This window comes from Micromys minutus (genome assembly GCF_963924665.1).
Source record: "Micromys minutus genome assembly, chromosome: 13".
NCBI classification, from domain to species: domain Eukaryota; kingdom Metazoa; phylum Chordata; class Mammalia; order Rodentia; family Muridae; genus Micromys; species Micromys minutus.
This window is the reverse complement of record NC_137982.1, coordinates 9,443,026-9,461,611: the sequence shown is the minus strand read 5'-3', so window position 1 is coordinate 9,461,611 and position 18,586 is coordinate 9,443,026. Positions and strand designations below refer to the sequence as shown.

The following is an 18,586-nucleotide window of genomic DNA, read 5'->3' as shown; positions in this document are numbered from 1 at the left end:
TAAACAGTGGCCATATGCCAGAAGCTGAACAGTTATAGACAGATAGATGTGATTCTAGTATGCATGTGTGCACTGGTAAGCAGATGTATGCAGGAGGAGAGGGCACATATAGACTACATATATGCACACACATTGTACTGGTATTCCCAGTAGCAGTGTAGGCTGGGAAGGCTCCCATGGTATGGGTGTAAGCCAGAGAAATCAGATGTTGTATGCACCAATTCACCTCCCAAGGCAAAGGAGCTGTCACGTGTGCGCCTACAGACGTACACAGGCTTATGAGTTTGGGACACCTGAGGTGGTAGACTGGGGGACCAGAGCAGCCTCTGGGCATAGGCTCCCTACCTTCTTCCTGAAGGAATTCAGTCCCACCTCAGCAAACTAGTTCTGCCTGACCACGGCCAGAGAGCCACGAGCTGGGGGGGGGGGGAGGGGCCACTCGGAAGTTGGCCATAAATTTCCTGAGATGCTTTAATTTTTTAAAAGCCTCATGTAGATGCCTTGCATTTCGAAAACCCACAAATATCGAGTAAATGAGGTGTGCCGGCAGAAGGCCTGGCTGGGCCTGCAGCTCTCCCTGCCCGCCCAGCAGCTGGGCCCAAGCTCAGCTGGGGCCCCTGGCCGGGCCAGCCCAGGGCTGAGGGGCCCATCTTTGTTCTGAGTAGGGCTCAGACTGCCGAGTGCCTGGGTAAACAGTCACCACAGTAATCACAGACTGATTCCAACTAATTAAATCCTGCGCCAAGAACCCACTCCAGCCAGTATCCCGTGAGGCCACGAAAACACAGACACCCCAGACGGGCTTTGCTCAGGGTCGGGCCTGCTGCTCTAATCCTGTATCTTTTGAAAGATAGGCGGGTCCTGGGATGAGGGGTCAGCAGGCCTGCCCTGTGCAGAGCGGTGGAATTTTTCAATAACCAGCGGCTGGGTCACCAGGCACACAAAGGCTGTGTAATATCCTGTGAGCTTACTCCGATAGAAGAGCCAGCTCCCTCCAGGCCCAGGGCAGCCACCCCCCACCGCCCAGGCCCCCAGCGGCCAGCGACAGGCCACTGGGCCAGGCCACCCCTCCCTCATGGAATACAGCTTCCGAGAAGATTCATCCTCCTTATTAAAAAACCAGCTTTGATGCTTCCAGGCCCCAGCTGTGGTTATGGCAGAGCCTGCCTGGGCCAGCACTGGTGGGACCAGACCCCTTACAAGGGCAGTGCATGACCCTTACACGGGGAGACCACTCAGTGCAGGACAGCTCCCAGGAGACCCGTGCCTCTAAGAAGACACTGGCAAGGCTGGATCCTGGCTGTTGACTTTGACTGAGAGACTCAGTTGTACCCTCTGTGAAATGGGACCATCGATCATTGCGAGGTAATGGAGTAGGATAAATTACATGGGGCCTAGGGGCTCTGCCCTCTGCCTCAGTCTCTTCCATAGCAACCTCCCTCCTAGGCCCTTGAGGGGAAACCAGGTTTATGCCCCAGGGGCTCTCACACTGTAAAGGGTTGTCCACACTGGGAACCCCACAGCACATATGCGAGTGATTAGACGCTGCAGAGATCCGGCTTATTTTATTTTATTTTATTTTTTCCCAAAGAAACAATAGTTGCCCCCTCTCTGGAGTCTGGAATGCTTTACGCCCAAGGTCTGGGACCCCTCATTTAAATTGGCTGCGAAGGGACAGGCGCTGTGGCCATGGGAGGAGGTTGTTAGGGATGGAAAGCCAGGGGCCCAGGAATTTACAATCCGTTACTTGAGAGGTGTCCTGCCTCCCCCTCACCCCACCCAGGCCTCAGCAGGCACGGCATATGCTGTAAAGATGTCACACTGGATAGGGCACTGAGGAGCCATCCAGAGCCTGGTCTTGCGGAGAGGTTTCCTGGGCTGCTAGGGGAGTCTGAACCGGAGCTCATGAGAGCCCTGCTCAGTGGGGGCATCTGTCCCTGGGCAGTGGCCAAGTCGGTGTGAGGCTCACCGACCTAACGCACCCTGGTCAAATTGGGCATCTCTCGCTGCTGGCCTACCTGTGCTAGGACTTGACACATGAGCTGTGCGCTCTTTGTTCTTCCCCCCAAATGGTGCCCACCTTGCTGCTGCTGCTCCTCCTCTCCCTTCACCTCCTTCTAGTGTGAGTGTGTACATTCGTGCATGTATGTGCATGTATGTGCGTGTGCCCATGTGTGCCTATGAATGTCAAAAGAGGGTGCTGGGTTGCCTGAAGCTGGGGTTCCGGGCAATTGTGAGCCACTTAGCAAGGTGTCAGGAACCAAATTCCAGTCCTCAGCAAGGGCAGCGAGCACTCCGTTAGCCCCTCTCCAGCCCCTGATGCTTCTGTGGGGCGCTGTGTTGTAGCTGTGGGGGTTTGGCACAGACATACCACCTCCCTGAGCCTTGGTTAGCAGGAGTGAAAAACCCAGGCTCTGAGTAGGAGGTATAGAGCCAAGGTATAATAGGAGCCTCACCGCTGCAGGGAGCACCCCTTTCCCCAGGGAAAGGGCACTGGGAAGCCACCAGCAGAGGGAGAGGGGACACCTGATACTCCAGGCCTGGGAACTGATGAAGAGGGTGGGAGGCAGCTCACCAGAAGGAGGCGAGTCAGACCTGGGAACCCTGTATGAAGGACCGGGTGATGGACAGGTGTGGTGGGAGGGAGCTTCCTAAGCCCCTCAACAGAAGGGAGGGGTAGCCAGTGCCATTCGATGGATCCTCGATGGGAGCTGGCCAGAGAGCCATAAGGGAAAGAGAGGAGGACCTGGGAAGCCTCCCGGATGTCTGAGATGCTCTCCCGGGTTTCCAGGCTCCAGGGTGTTCATTTCTGCTCTGAGAGCACAGTTGAGTGCTGTTTCTCAGCTCATGGGTGACAGTGACTATGCTTGATCTGGACAAGTCAGTACTAGTGCCCAAAAGCCAGTTCAGAACAAAGACATTCAGCATTATGAACCATCGAACGCCTGTGTGTGTGTGTGTGTGTGTGTGTGTGTGTGTGTGTATGTGTGTGTGTGTGTGTGTGTGTGTATGTGTGTGGGGGGGCAGGAGCTGAGTAAACAGCACTGCCCTGTCCCCTCTGCGGCTGTGGCCAGGTACACAGGCCTGTTTGGACAGCTGCCTTGTCTGTCTGTCTGTTTGGGAGATGTTAGCTGATAGATGGGGGTGGGCCGGCTGTTAACCCCTGGCTGCCTGCAAGAACTTCATGCTTCCTGCCTCTGTCCAAGGGGACAAGGCAGCTGCTGGGTGGCCCTGACTGCCCCCCACCCCAGCTTCTCTTAAACAGCCCCCACTTAGGTTTGAGTCATAGTGAGGGGGGGCTACAGGGTGTTGACAGCCTATCCCAGTCCACCCCTGAGCCAGGGACAGAGAAAATAGTGATCAGGGCCAAGTGCTCCTGTGTCAATCCAAATTCCCCTCTTGCCCCCCACACCCTGGAGACAGAGAATTCTGAGAAGGAAAGGCAAAGCCCCTGCCAGACTCCCTCAGCTCAGCCTGTAGTAGAAAGTGAGATGAGGGTCAGAGATAGAGCCTGGGACACTGTGGGGGACTAGGCTCACCCCCATCTTCTCAATGCTGTGCCCGATATCCTACATCCACTACCCTGTGCCCTATCTCAACACTGCGGTGGGGGCTGGGCACTCTCCATCAATCCATCCCTGAGTCCAGGGCACACTCCACCTCCATTGCTCTCTCCCAAACCATCGCCTCTCACTCGGGTACCCCCCAGCCTGGAGCTGCTCCGCCTCCTGCCTCCTGCTGGACTCCAACTACCATTCTTGGAGGACTCCAGCTAAGAGCCAAAGTGATCTTTTAAAAATGGAAATCACTCGAGCCACGCCCCCATTTAAAGCCCTTCAATGGCTTCCTATGGTTCTTGAGATTAAGACAAAAATCCTTTAAATGGCCGGGCAAGGCCATCCGCAGGGTGCGGGTTAAGTAAATCAGGGTTTGAGCCTACCATGAAGGGACCTGGCAGCTGGAAGTCAGGTGCTCTGGGGAACAGTGGTAGTGTGTGTGTGTGTGTGTGTGTGTGTGTGTGTGTGTGTGTGTGTGTGTGTGAAAGAGAGAGGGAGGGAGGGAGGGAAGGAGGGAGGGAGGGAAAGAACCAGTCCTCATTAGAAAGGCCAGGCTTGGGGGGTGGGGGGGCTGTACCTGTCTACACACTCACCAATCACCTATCTCATTTTCTGGAAGGAGACTCCAGTCCAGGCACAGCTTGCCTCTGGGGAGGGTACCAGAAGACTCAGGATAGGGTGGAGGAGGTGGCTGCCTTTTGGACGTTAGTAAATCATGGGAGGCATTACCCAAGCATAAGTGCAGTTGTTTGTGAAGTCTGTAAGACCCGCCCCTTGCCTGGCTCCTGCCCTGCCAGGCTCCCTGGGTTCCATTTATCTTTCCCCTTCAGCTTTTCTTTCTAGGTCATGTCGGTGGTGCCTCTGGGTCTTTGCGCATACTGCAGCCTTCCCCCAGAACCTTCCGTCCAAACTCGGCAGGGAGTGAGGGACTTCTCTGACCGCCTCTCCCTGAAGGGGCTGGACCTGGAACTGTAGTGCCTGTCTTTGAATTTGCCTGTCCCACTTCTCGGGGGACCACCCACCTGGGCAGAGCACACGCTCGTCTCTTCTTACACAGTTGTTCTCAGGGATTCAGGAACCCCAACCTCGTGCCTGCACACAAGAAGGGATGGGTGAGGGGAGGGAGAGGAGGCCTGAGAAGTTCATCTCACCAGCGTTAGGAGATGCCCACAAGGGCTTAGAGGGGCGAGAACATTTTCGCCAGACTCGTTAAATGGGAAGGTGTTCTCGGAGGGCGCTGCAAAGTGTCAAGGCTGGGCGCTGGATCTCCATAGTAACCTGTCTGCCAAACTCTGGTCTCCCACGCCCAAACTGTGCGCCTTGGGCAAGTTACCTTCCTGCTCGGTTCCTCAGTTTGCCCCTCATCAAAATGGGGGTGTTGACAAGGACCTTTCTGAGTTGCTAGGGGACTGATATTCCCTGATCCCAATCGAAAGCGTGCGCACGCACAGCCGGTGCTAAACGCTGGGGGGGGACCGCTGCGGGCGCAGGGAAAGGGTTAAAGCTGGGCGCTTTTTAATTGTCAAATGACTGCGGGCGATTAGCGCTGGCAGCTTCCTCAATAATCGCTCTTCTCTGTACCTGCTGGGAGCTTAATTAAAAAACAAAGAGGCTCAATTTAAAGGCCATTACTATGCTAATGCAGCCGGGCGGGCGGTGATTAAGCGGCTCGCGCGGGCAGCGGGCGGCTGGGGCGGGGCGTGGGGCGATCAGTTACCCACTAAACGGGCCAACAGTAGAGGGGTGTCCCCAGGAGTGGCCTTGTTTGCCCTGCCCAGCAGGGGCATCAGGCTTAACCTGCCATAGCCGCCCCCAGCCTGCAGGAGAGCCCAATGGCTTTGGAGAAGTCCAACCCTCATGCCTACAAGCCTGTAGAACCACTCTCAGCCCTCCCACTCCCGCACCCACCTCTCAGAATCCTTTTGGGGGGGGATCATCTTGGAGGCTTGTTCTACCCACCAACTATAACCGTGTCACCCCAAAAAGGCATAACAAGAGCAACCCTCAGGCTCCCATATCTCTGGCACCTCTTTCTTTCCCGTTCCTCCCTAACCCCCTTCCCCACCCATAGAGCAGTGTGGTGCCAGTCTATAGGCTAGCCTGGGTCAGGCCCTGGCTTTGTATTGAGAAAGGGACCCTACCTTTCTAGAGCTGATCCTGGGACCTTTGAAGGAATACTTCCCGTGTGGCTGGGAGCTCCGGGATGGCCAGGTTTCATCAGTGTGGTGTGGCATTTGGTAGGTACATGTTTTGCAATGTGCCAGAGCAGGGCCAGAGACACACAAAAATGCGTGGTGGAGGAGAGCCATGAGCCAGATCTCCTGGTAGCTGGAGCGCCTGGGCTAAGAAAGCATGTGCTGTGTCTGTGGATACACAAGGGAAGCCTGGGGCAGAAGGGAAGGGACCAGGCTCGCCCAGAGAGAAAGGAGCTGCTCAACTCTATGCCCTCAGGGCTCTTAAGAGAGACTCAGACTTACTCAGGAAGGGACCTGACTCTGAGGAACAAGTCCCAGGAACCTGGATCATGGACCAAGAAAAGGAGGTAACGCTGAGTCCCCAAAGGACAAGAAGTAACACACGTAGGCTCTGGGGACATTTGCACTCTGTCTTGACCCCATGTCTTGGTCCCTGGGTGAGTGTTTTCATTGGCTGCCTGGTAAGATTTGTGAAAACAAAAATCAGTGATTTAGTTGGCAGCATTGAGAAACACCCTCCTGAGCCTAGGGGAGATTTACCCTGGTAAATAAAAAAAAAGCCAGTGTTAGGTACTACAGGCAGGGAGGCTGAGCAGGTTTAATGTGCCACCGCCACTGCTGCCACCACTGCCGTCAGCAAGGCTTGGGGTGGGCACAGTCCCTGCGGCAGGCAGAGACTCTATAAAAATGTCGGTGAAAAAAAAACATTTATCTCAATAAAAATAATTTTAGTAAAACAAAAACAAATGAAAGGGGGAAAGCTGTAAATTATTTAACTATACCAGAAAGAAAATTGATCAAAAAATTAAATTTCCTTAATGGAGTTTCTTCTAGGACACACTTGCTCAAAGGAAGTTTCTCAACGTTGATAGAACCCTAATTAAACCCTGCTACAGTTTACATACAAAGAAGACAAAATCATTAGGGTGAGAATGGGGAACCGCAATGGTGGTCGGGACAGTGCTCTACCCCACAATGGCGTCTGCGGCCCTCCCTTTGGATGTCATGCCGCTGTTCCTTCTACTAGGACAGCCTGTGGCTGTGACCAGGATTGTCGCAAGGCACAGCAATTGGTCAACGTTAACACTTCACATTGTGGTGAACGGTTGGGTCTGGTGGGTGAGCGGGCAGTCTGTGAGGATGAGTGGATGGCTGAGGTGATGAGTACGTATGGAGTGAACTGGAGGATGGATGGAGGCAGGTGTGAATAGATGGATGGGTTGGTGGATAAATGGGTACATGGATGGATACGTGGTGGGTGGATGAGTGATGGATGCAGACATCAGTTGGTGACTGGCTAGATTGACTTACGGATGGCTTATGGGTAAAGGGATGGGAAGATAGGTAAGTGAATGGGAGAGGGGATGAGCACATAGCTCGTGAGGGTACATGTATCATTGTATGGGGCAAAAGGATGTGCTTTACCTCTAGGTATTGTGTGTTGCTCTCTGACATTTGTTCTTCTCAGTCTGCTCTAATCTCTTGCACCGTCTCCTCAGTCTTACAAACAATAGCCTGTGTATTCCTCATTCATGCCTTTGCCTTTTCACCTGCTCCCTCCTGGTATGGCCTTTTTCCTTGTCTGTCTCTACATAGACCGCAACTCTCAAGTCAACCTCTCCGAAACACACACACACACACACACACACACACACACACCCTCACTGGAATCCTATCAGCCTTCTGAAGTGAGTGTATGCCACTATGCACATGTAGAGGTCCACAGACAACTTTGTACAGTTGTTCCTCTCTGTCCACATTTATGTGAGTTCCAGGGATTTGAACTCAGGTCCTCAGATTTTACAACAAGCGCCTTTACCCAATAAGCCATCTTGTCCTTCCTCCTCTGAAATGTTTTTTAAAATACTCATTTGAGACAGTAACTCACTATGTGTCACTGGCCAGCCTGGAACCCACGATGTAGACAGGCTGGCTTTGAACTTGGGGCAATCCTCAATTACAGATGAGGGTCACCATCCCCAGTTCTTCTAAGGTCCTTGAAGCCACAGCAGGTGTTCCCTGCTGTGTGCACCATCTTCTGCCTGGCTCTGTATATACCTGCTCAGGTTTTGCTATGGCTCCACAGCCCTTTCTGGACATATGGCTCTGGATCCAGCCCACTTTGGCCATGGAGGACCCCAAAACAAAGCCCATGGCTCTACACCTCACAGTGTAGGCTTTCTCATCTTCCAGCTGGGCCATGGGGACCACGTAGTCCTTCATGTCCTTCGTGCCTGCAGTGTAGGTCAATGGAGGCTGACAGAGTGAGACAAAGTAACCATTAGGTGGGCAAGAGGGAAGCCAGGGAGGGCTTCTAGAACAAGGACTCCACAGTAAGTCCAGGAGAGCAGCAGCCTGGCCTTCTCTAACACCATTTCCCTCTTTTGTAATGAGGCTGGACATGCCTCTAGTTAGAGGAACAGTCTGTGTGTAAAGAATGGTCCTGGTTTGTAGTAATACTGAGGGCTGTTGGATCCCGAGACAGGAGCTGGTGACCTCAGTGAGGAAGGAGTGGAAGGGACCTGGCTCAGCTCCTGGGGCTGGGGTGCACAGCAGGAGGAAAGGAAGAGGCACCCAAAGACTGGCTCGTAGGTGCTCATCAATGTGGAGAGTGAGGGTGACCCTCTCTATGTAGTTCAGGATAACAGTAAACTTGATGTTCCTGCCGCTGCCTCCCAAGTGATGAGATTGCGATCCTGTGCTACTATGCCTGCCTTTGTGTGGTGCTGGGGGACCAAACCCAGGTCTTCTTGTGTGCCAGGCAAACTCTCTATCACCAAGCTACAGTAGTCATGGCGGCCCAGACAAGAACCTACAAGCGTGCTTTTCAAACACAAAGCCTGGTACCTCACATGCTTGGCTGACTTAGCTGGCTTTCCTGAGGCTAAGCTCTTCTGTCTGGACCAGCATCCTGAGGTGAACCATAGGGCTTCATGGGAAGGTGCTTGGATGGGGAGCGGGAGGGCACTGATTCACTTTCCCTCTGTCCTGGACTTTGTCTCTTACCCAGGAAGGTCTGGTTTCAGAGCAGTGTCCCATCCCACTCCATGACATACATGTTCCTCTGACGATGGGAAACAAATTTTCAGGTGGAAAGCCACATGGTTTAAGCTCACTCTGTAGGGCTACACGGGTGTGCCCATGTGTGTGAAGGTATGTTTGTGCTCATGTCCATATCTGTGTGTGCCCGTCTAAGCTTCTCCAGAGCTTCAGATGGCAGGTGCTGCCCTAGGCACATCCTGTCCAGAGCTGAGGCCCCATTCTCTCCTGCCTCACTGCATCTCAACTTTCTTTTCTAATGGCTTCTGCCCGCCCCCCACTTGTTGAGAGGCTCAGACCTGCCCATCCTCTGGCATCCTCTTCAGAAGGTTCCTTGGGGTGAGGCTACTTCAGGATGCCTTCCCTGATCATACCTAGCAGGAAGCAGCCTTGCTTTTGCCTAGGTTACTCAGTTGATGTCCCCAAGCCTGTCCCTGCTTCTCATCCATTATAGCTACACAGCTGCCAGAGAGAGCTAGCTGAGATACCAGTCCAGGGGGCCACAGAGATGGTAAAGGTGATTGCCACCAAGACTGTGGTCTGAGTTCAATTCCCAAACCCCACGTGGTAGAAGAGAGTTGACTCAAACAGTTGTTACTTCCCCCAACCTCCCCACACCAACAAAGGATTAAATAAATGTTTTTTTTTTTTTTTTAAAAAAAAAAAAAAACCTTTAAAGTGCAGGTCATGTAATCATAATTGGCCCTCCCCAAGTTCTGCCTACACCTGGGTCTCTTCCCCTCACTCACCTTCTCTGGTCACAGTGCCCTGTACCACTTCCTGGCACCCTGTGTGCACTCTGACCTCAGGGGTACAGTGCTATTCCCACAGCTGGATCCCCTTCCCCAGATGCCCTGGCCGGCTGCCTCCGACTGCCCCTATGAAGCTGCAGTCCTCTGGACTCTTTGCTGCTGCCCGTGTTGCTTTATTGTCTCCTTTTGTACCTTGTGTGTGTGGTGGTCTATTCTTGCCTTAGACTGTTCCCTCTGATGTGAGAATGGAAGTAGAGGTGGGACCTGGGGTGGACTGTCTCTTCTGCTCCCAGGTCCATCCCCATTACTGCCTGGCATGGAAAAGGTACCGGAGTCTGTGGGATCACTGAATGTGCGGAGACAGTACCCCAGGCTCCACACTGGGCTGGTCCCTGCATGCCTATGGCGAGTGACCTCCAGCCCTGGCTGGGGCCTCCCCACTGTGCCCCAGAGGTGGATCAAAGAGCTAAGAGAAGCCCTCATGCAGGCTGGGCAGGCAGCAGGTCAGCGAGGCCCTGCCAAACCCTGGCAGGCCAGGGGGTACCACAACCGGCAGCCAGCAAGCATGGCCAGCCACGCAGCACATTCCAGCCGCCTGATTGACACGCACTCCGGGCCTGCCTGCGGCTCCTGCCGCATCAAAGCAGATGTTTGCAGCTGGTTTGAGTTGGGTCCCATCAACAGGCCCCTTTTTGTCTCCAAATAAAAAACAGCTAAGCCCGGAATGATAAGGATGCACAGGCACATGGGGGGGATGTCAATAAGTCTCAGCCGTGGGCTGACTCCACAATCCCTGTCCCCAGGCTCGGGAGACCTGCCCCTCATCTCTACATCTATGTCACAGGGTACCACAGCCCCCACTGTAAGAAGCTCACACCACATTACAAGGAGCTCTTACTATCTTGATCCCACCAATGAGTGTGGCCGGGAGAAGAGGCTACTACACCTGATAGATGGACATCCAGCCTCCATTTTCTAACAGAATCAGGCTCTCAGGTCCCCCAAATCAGGAAGCTAGTAGTGCAGAGCTGGGATTCAAAACCATTCCTGTCATCCTCTAAACCAACATCCTAAGCCTGTGCCATGTCCCCCCCCCAGGAAGCCCTTCAGCATCGGCCCCCACATTTGGCCATCCCACCTTCCTGTGGTGAATACAACCTGGTAGATCACCTGCCACACTGTGGCCATCTCCATAGGACCAGGCAGTCTGGTTGTGTGCCCAGACATTCTCAGAGCTGGCATCCAGATGGTAATGAATGAACCCAAGGAAGGTGCAGCAGCAGACACAGGCCGGTAACACCCATCCACATGGTCTCCGTTAGGCAACAACAGCAGTGGTGTCCAAGAGCTCAGGGTGTGCTTGTAGGAAACATCTGCCTCAGCTATCCTGGTCTAGAGTGACATTCTGGCAGACGTCTAGAGGAAGAGACAGACAAATAGACTCGTATGTTGTGTGTATGTGGAGGGCGTCGGAGAGAACAAATCTGCTTGTCTTGTTGGTTAGGCATTATTTCTCCTTTAAGACAGGATTTCTCTGTGTATCCCTGGCTGCTCTGGAACTCACTTTGTAAACCAGGCTGGCCTCAAACTCAATGAGATCCGACCAACTGCCTCTGCCTCCTGAGTGCTGAAATTAAAGGCATGAACCACTGCGCCTGGCTCCTAACAGTCGGTATTCTACAACCTTTTACAGAAACATAATTTTTTTCTCACTCAACCCAGCTGCAATTTCATTTTTCGAAAGGTTGTTCATCTATTCAGTCATCATCATCATCATCATCATCATCATCATCATCGCACTGTCAGACCTGGGGTGAGCTAGACCACAGTCAGTCAGTCCCTAGCTTAGTAGAAACCTCGGACACATAGTGACTGAGACTCTGCATCAAGGAAGCCTTCCTGGAGAAGGGGACCTTGAAAGATGGGCATTCTAGAAGCAAAAGGAAGAGTGAAAGACAGCAAACCTTGGGAGCAGATGGGAAATTGCTATGTTCCAGGAGTGGCGGAAAATATGGTGGCTAGTCACAGGCCTGGGTGTGACTTCGGAGCCATGATTTCGTCTTGAGCTAACTTTGAGGTTATCATGTGCTCTCAAGTATTTTGAACCAAAGAGAAGTCTGATCTGACCGACAGAGGAGTGTACCAGCTTTCAATCACTGTCCCCAAATCCCCGAGACAACCAACTTCTTTTTTAAAGATGTATTTATTTGTTTTATGTATATGTGAGGACACTGTAGCTGTCTTCAGACACACCAGAAGAGGGCATCACATCCCATTACAGATGGTTGTGAGCCATCATGTGGTTGCTGGGAATTGAACTCAGGACCCTTCGGATAAGAGCAGCCAGTGCTCCTAACCATTGAGCCCCCTCTTCAGCCTGGCAATCAGCTTCTAAGAAGGAGACATCTGTTCTGGCTTATGATCTCAGAGGGTTAGTTCCACGGTCACTTGGTCTAGTGGCAGGGCGGAACATCATGGCAGTTGCCAGGATCCCAGTATCTTTTTTAAGGCTACAGCTCAGGGACCTAACCTTTCTCCAGGCCCCACCTTCCAAAGAAACAACGCCTGCTAATGGTGTCACAGGCTAACCACATATGCAAATATCTTTGTGAGACATTCTCTCTTCAAACTACAGCAAGGAAATAAAACTAAGTTCTTGAGTGTCCTCAACCTCGATTCCAAATCCATTGAGAAATGCTATGTCCACTGGGGAGGAGTGGGGTGCTTATAAAGGCCCAAGAGGCTCAGACTCAGTATTGGAGCTGCCTAGTCTAGAGGGCTGAAGGAGGTCCCACTCGAGAACCACACACATGGAGTAGAAGTTATCCTCAGAGCACACAGGTGGGGCAATGCATATGCTGTACAGAGAGGAGGAGAGAGGGAGCTTCCACTCCAGGAGAATGCTGCACCAGTGCTGGGAATCTTACAATAGCAGCAATCGTGATCCCCATTTACCCATCCAACCCCAGGAGCCTCGCCCCAGCCTGCTACATCTGTCAGCGTCCCCATAAAACACACGGAGACGCTGAGGCAGATGGGTAAGTGCAAGGTGCCAGGGCTTGAAAGTGGCAGAGCCCAGGCTCTGAGCTCACCATGTGCCATCTGGACTCTGGGGGCTAAAGATAGCTGGGGTGAGAACATTTCGGGGAGGCCAAGTGTGTGCCGCTGAAGAGCTGTGCTCCATGTGTGCCCCACAGTGCTCACGGGCTAGGAAGTGAGTCTTGTGACCTACATCCGAACCATCTGCAAAATGCTGCGTTTTCAGACTTTTTATTTAAATTAGTCTCTTATGAGTTTAAAATATTGTGCTTCAGACAAACCAAATGAATTGCCAAAGACAGGTTCTCACAGCCTGGGATTCTTACAGAGAGGGAAGACCTCAGAGCAAACTGTTTCACACGCCGATCGTTGGAAAATGTGCAGATAGAGGGACGTTCGATTTGTTTGTTTATTTATTTAGTATTAGAATGGGTCTCATATTTCCTGAGCTAGCCTCTAAGTCACTATCTGGTCAAGGATGACTTTAATGATTTACTGATCCATCTCCCGAGTGTTGTCGGGATTACAAGTGTATGTTACCACGTCTGGTTTCATGTGATGCAGGGGATCAAACCCAGCTTCCTGCCTGCTCTGCAAACATGCTGAGTGTCCCCAGCCCTCAGTTTGGTTTGTAAAGAACCCAGACCCATTGTGGACAGGAAGAATCGCAGGGTGTGATGTGGTCTGGACCTCCAGGAAGCTCATAACCTTGGTGGTGAACATACAGGCTCAGCAACCCGAGACAAGGCTGGCTGGACTCATGGTCAGAGCTGGGCTCCGTCTGCCTCTGCCCTCAGGTCTGTTAGGATTTAGAGAGATGATGCAGGTGAGCGAGTGGCCACCAAGTCTTCTTAGTGCTCAGAGCTGCCCCGAGATGGATGGTCTCTGAGTCAAGAGAGCAGGGTCCATTGGGGCAGATGAGAGCAAGAGGGTCTGGCCAGAGCCCAGAGGGTTCTGCAAGGCATGCTGGGACTTGTGCACACAGCCAGTGTCCGGAACCTGCTCCCAGAAGGTTCCATCAGCATGAACCACAAGGCCATTGTGAGTATAGCAGACAGCACAGGGCAGAGAGGTCAGATGGAAGCGGAAGGCCCCCTGGACCAGCGTAGCGACAAGAGCCTCACAGGGTGACCCTCCCTGTCACTCTGCAGTTAGTTAGGAACAACACCTCCTGTCCCATCCCCCTTTTCAAAACAGGGTTCTTCTGTGTAGCCCTGGCTGTCCTGGAATTAAATCTTTAGATCAGGCTGTCCTTGAACTCAGAAATCTGCCTGGTTCTGCCTCTCAAGTACTGGAATCAAAGGCCTGTGCCTTTATAGCCGCCTGGCTTTTTTGTTTTGTTTTGTTTTGTTTTGGTTTGGCTTGGTTTTTTAAAAAGGGTCTCATGTAGCCCAGGCTGGCCGGCCCTGAACGCTGCATAACCAGAGATGTCCTTGGACTTTGACGTGTTTTTTTTTTTTTTTTTTTTTTTTTTTTTTTATTGTGTGTGTATAATGGGAGGCCATACATGCTACGGCATGCACGTGGAGGTCTGTTCTCTTCTTCCAACTTTATGTGTGTTTGAGAGAATGAGCAGGGGTTCAGACTTGTGCAGCAAGCCCCAGTGAGCCATATCACTGGCCCTGACTTTGAACATCTGATCCTCCTGCCTCCACCTCCCCAGTGCTGAGATGACAAGTGTTTACTTCAGTGCCTAGTTTAACGTGGTGTAGGGGATGGAACCCAGGTCTTCATGCAGGCTAGGCAAGCACTCTACCAACTGAGATTCATGCCCAGCCCAAATGATCCTATGTGGTAGATGAAGAACTGGGGGCTCGGGGCTAAATGTCTTGTCTCAAGTCACCTAGCAAGGTAGATGTGGAGCTAAGGCATAGGGCATTCAACTAGGATGAGCAAAGGCCTAGGTTTATATCTTGAAGTTGTGGAGCCAAGGTGTGGCCCAGCCCGGTCTGCCTGCAGCTTTAAGCTGATAGCTCCTGCTTTCCGTGCTGAGATGCAGGCTTCAGCACTGAGCCCATTACACACAAAGCAAGCTGAGGATGGGAGAGAGAAATTACTTATGAAGCTTCCAAGCTTGCGTGATAGCAGTGCCCTGCCTGTGGCTGGCCTGCTTCTCCTTGGCTCTCTGTGGCTTCTGTTTCCAGCCATGTGCCTATGATGAAGGGACTGAGGGAGAGAAGGGGATGGAGAGAGGAGGGAACCCCCACATACACACATACACATACACCCTCGAGTAGCTCTCACTCCATCCCTGCATGGTAGACAAAGCCTGCCCCATAATTGGGAGTGAGTATTTCATGTGTGCCCCCCGATGTTTTATTGGGTGGAGAGATGCTTGGAGACCGAACGGATGGCACATTCCGTTTATAAAGTGCACGCCGTTTGTTTTATTTCCCGGGCTCTTGCAATCTAGATAACAGATGACAGCCCAAGTGGCTCTGCCGCCTGGATATGGCTGCTGGAGCCTTCGGAGGGGTATTAATAATAGATTGTGTTGATGAGCACAGGGAAAGTCGCAATCCACCCCCTGCTGCCAAGGCATTAGTGTGGCTGTCGAATGCAGGAGCACCAGTTTTGTGGCATAGTCGCTGAATGCAGGTCACCCCCCAACACACACTCAGCTTGCTACCTTCTGCAGCTTAGGGAGCTCTTGCATCTTGGAGCCCCGCAAGATGTGCTGACTCTGGCCTGGGACCTGGCCAGTGACCATCTGTTTAGACCCCTGTAGCCCTTACTGGGCACCTTGGTCAGTTATAGAGCAGCAGTGAGGGGTAGGCATCTGCCTCTAAATAGGGATCCATGGACAGCCAAGTTCCCAGAAGCCTCTGCCTACCTAAGGTTGCCAGTGGTGCAGGTTGGACTCCCCCCCCCCCCATAAAACTACCCAGCCTGTATCTTTCTTGCAAAGCCACACGCTGGTGTGGGCCTAGAGCATACCCACTTGCCTCAAGCACCTGGTTTGACCTTCAGTCCCATACCAAGACTTTGCATGCCCAACCACAGATGCACCCCCCCCCCAGAACTAAAGGAGCCATAACATGCTTTGAGGTATCACCACTAGAGTTGGGACCCTTCAGAGCACTGCATGGTGACTTCTTGCTGATTCACATGTTCACCGTCATCAAGTCCTCAGGAAGGTCTTCTGGCTCCCTCGTGTTTGCAGCAGAGCAATCTGAGGCAATAAGGAAGCTCAGAGGTAGACAGAGGAAGACACCTCTCCTAGACCACAGCATCATCAAGGAAGCCTCTGGGAAGGCTTCCCAGAGGAGGTGGTGTTGGACTTGGGTGTTGCAGGTTGAATAGGAGTCTGCCAGACTGAATAGAGGTGGGTACTGGGCTTTTCCCCCACACTGAGTGCTCTGGCCAGTGCCAGGGCAGTAATCAGAACCCGAGGAATCCCTGTCCACTGTGAAACAGCATTTTGTTGTGAGCGGTGCTGATAGCAGCCCCAGGAAAGGAGACAGGGTGTGATCCTGGCTTTTACGGCTGTCCCTGCTCCAGAACCGATTAGCAGAGAATTGCAGCTGTAATCTGCGCCCGTGATGGCGGGCCATAAAGAAAGATGGGATGCGCGGTGCTCCCAAGGTGGCGCCCGCAGACGTGGCCCGGGGATGCAGGGAATGAAAAATGGTTTTAATTCACTCCCAGCAGCAATAATTTGATTCTTCATAAATTTTTCCATCAAAGTGTTGTTGAAGCTGAGTTCCCACAGAGCAAGCATGTGACAGGGTGTGGGGTGTGGGCAGGAGCGGTCAACAGAACAGCAGCCAGCCAGGGGCACAGAGACCCTGTCCCGGCTGGCTTGGGATGGGACAGCCACAGTGAGAGCCTGGATCAGCCCACACTGGGAATTGTTTGTTCCACAGAACACACTCTGAGCACAAACTCCTACCTGCACTCCCACCTCCTCATCCCTAAAATGGGGCCAGGCCTCTCTGGTCTCAGGGGCCATTGCAGGACCAGGTGACATGCACCTGTCACATGCCAAGTACAGCAGTAGCTACCCATGTTTCAGCAAGCCATGCCTATGCTGAAATAAAGGGACAAGAAGGTGGCGCCAAGCCAAGGGGCAGGGACAGAACATGTCCGGAGGCCACTGTGAGGGTGCCCTGGAGACACCGTGGCTGTTTGAGAGATTGCAGCCGGGAAGCAGGAGGCAGTGAGATGGGATGTTTTATGGGCACTGGGGAACTATGGTTGAGTCTGGAGCAGGAAAGAACAAGACCGATGTCATTTTAGAAAGAGCCTTCTGTGCCCTGTGTTGGGGCACAGGTGCGAGAGGGTTGATGGGTCTGAGGATCCGGGGACCCAGAGAAGGGAGAAGGGCCCAGGCTGGAGGGCAGAGCAAAATTAGGATTGACTCTGGGGGTGAAGGAGGCTAGTCGTCAGTGTGACCCTGCACACTGCCCTCTAGTGGCTTCCATGCCTGAGCAGGAAGACCCAGAAGCAGAGCTGACCACCCAAGAGACGCCCCTCATGCCCATCCTGGCTCCTCTTGGGGCATCAGAAGAGGAGGGTGCGTCCCTGTCCCCACGCCCGTCTGTCAGGGTGGCAGAGGGAGATGTCTTGGGTGAACCCCTTTAGCCCAGCCCGTGCCTCCTCTGTGTCCGGCAGGCTCTTCGCGGCAAAGTGCAGCGGCTGCATGGAGAAGATCGCACCGACCGAGTTCGTCATGAGGGCACTCGAGTGTGTGTACCACCTGGGCTGTTTCTGCTGCTGTGTGTGCGAGAGGCAGCTACGCAAGGGTGATGAGTTTGTGCTCAAGGAGGGCCAGCTCCTGTGCAAGGGTGACTACGAGAAGGAGAAAGACCTCCTCAGCTCCGTGAGCCCGGACGAGTCTGACTCTGGTGAGCCTAGGCTGAGACAAAGACAGGACACGACTCAGTGAGACGCTGGAGGGGGGCTTCCGAGATCCACAGACATGCATGTTCATGACATCCATGTGCCACATCCACTGTCACATGCAGCCTAGCACTTATCTGGGTGCCAGCCCTGAGGTACACATACCTGTGTACCACACATATACCCAGTGCCATAAAGACACCACCTGGTGTGCTTATACATAAGGACACGGGCTTACACACCCAAACTTACAAAACCCCTCCTATGTGCACACACATACATGTATATTCTTCATACCTCTGCACCTGACCAGTACACTCATGGGCTGCACATGCATGATGCTATATACACACTCACATGTGCTGTGCCCACCCATGTGCTTGCTCTCTAGCAAGAACCTGAATGGTGGTTCCTCGTCACTCCTGTGACTCGGGCAGGGAACATGCCAAGATGGCTGGCCTGCCCTTTGAGGTACTCTAGATTCACAGACATGTCCTCTGCCAAGGTGGGGAGTGTTGGCAGTTGCCAGGGCCCCAGTGTTTGGGCCTCAGAGTGGCAGAGTCCTTTTGTATCTTCTGATGGCCATCCCTAGGTTAGACACTGTAATAGCCTCCCTGTGGCCACCTGCACTCCCATGGCCCAGCTCACAGACACTGTAATGTCACAGCCCTCCATAGGGTTAACCTCCAAAAAAAAAAAAAAGAAGGGCTAGGGAGGGGACAAGTTCCAGTGAGGGGTGCCAGAGCTCATGGCTGTTGGGAAGTTTGGGCTCTAAGGCCCAAAACCTTGGGGTCATGGGAGTGGTGTGTGTGTTGCTGGATGTGCACACATGCTTCTTCAAGCCACATGTGTCTTAGCATGTAAGTGGGTATAGGCCTCTGTGAGCCTGCAATAGTAAATGTCTTTAGGTAACATGTGTGGGTCTTCGGGCCAAGATACAGGTGTGTGCACCCATCAGTGTGTGTTTGCGTGTGCTTGCATGTCCTGGTGCTAAGTCTTCCTGTGAGGATGCCTGGTCCCAATGCTAGTTGTTAGACTCTAGAGGCTTCACGACAGAAGGCTCCAGCCTTTCCTCTCTCTTCACCCTGGTCCCCAGAGGCCAGCAGGAGAAGGTGGCTTTCAAACAAGATGAGGCAGGGAAGCCCAGGGCCAGCCTGTGCCC

General features: G+C 52.9%; 1 protein-coding gene across 3 annotated transcripts in view; it reads left to right on the top strand.

Annotated features, from left to right (window-relative positions):
• LMX1B (LIM homeobox transcription factor 1 beta) overlaps positions 1-18,586 on the top strand; it is a gene marked incomplete at both ends in the record, with an annotated part of 73,096 nt that overhangs the window by 51,247 nt on the left and 3,263 nt on the right. For all 3 annotated transcript variants that reach the window (XM_080927827.1, XM_080927826.1, XM_080927825.1), the window contains one exon: positions 17,197-17,429. In XM_080927827.1, coding sequence (XP_080783953.1) covers positions 17,197-17,429 — 233 coding nt within the window. The remainder of the gene's footprint in view (positions 1-17,196; positions 17,430-18,586) is intronic.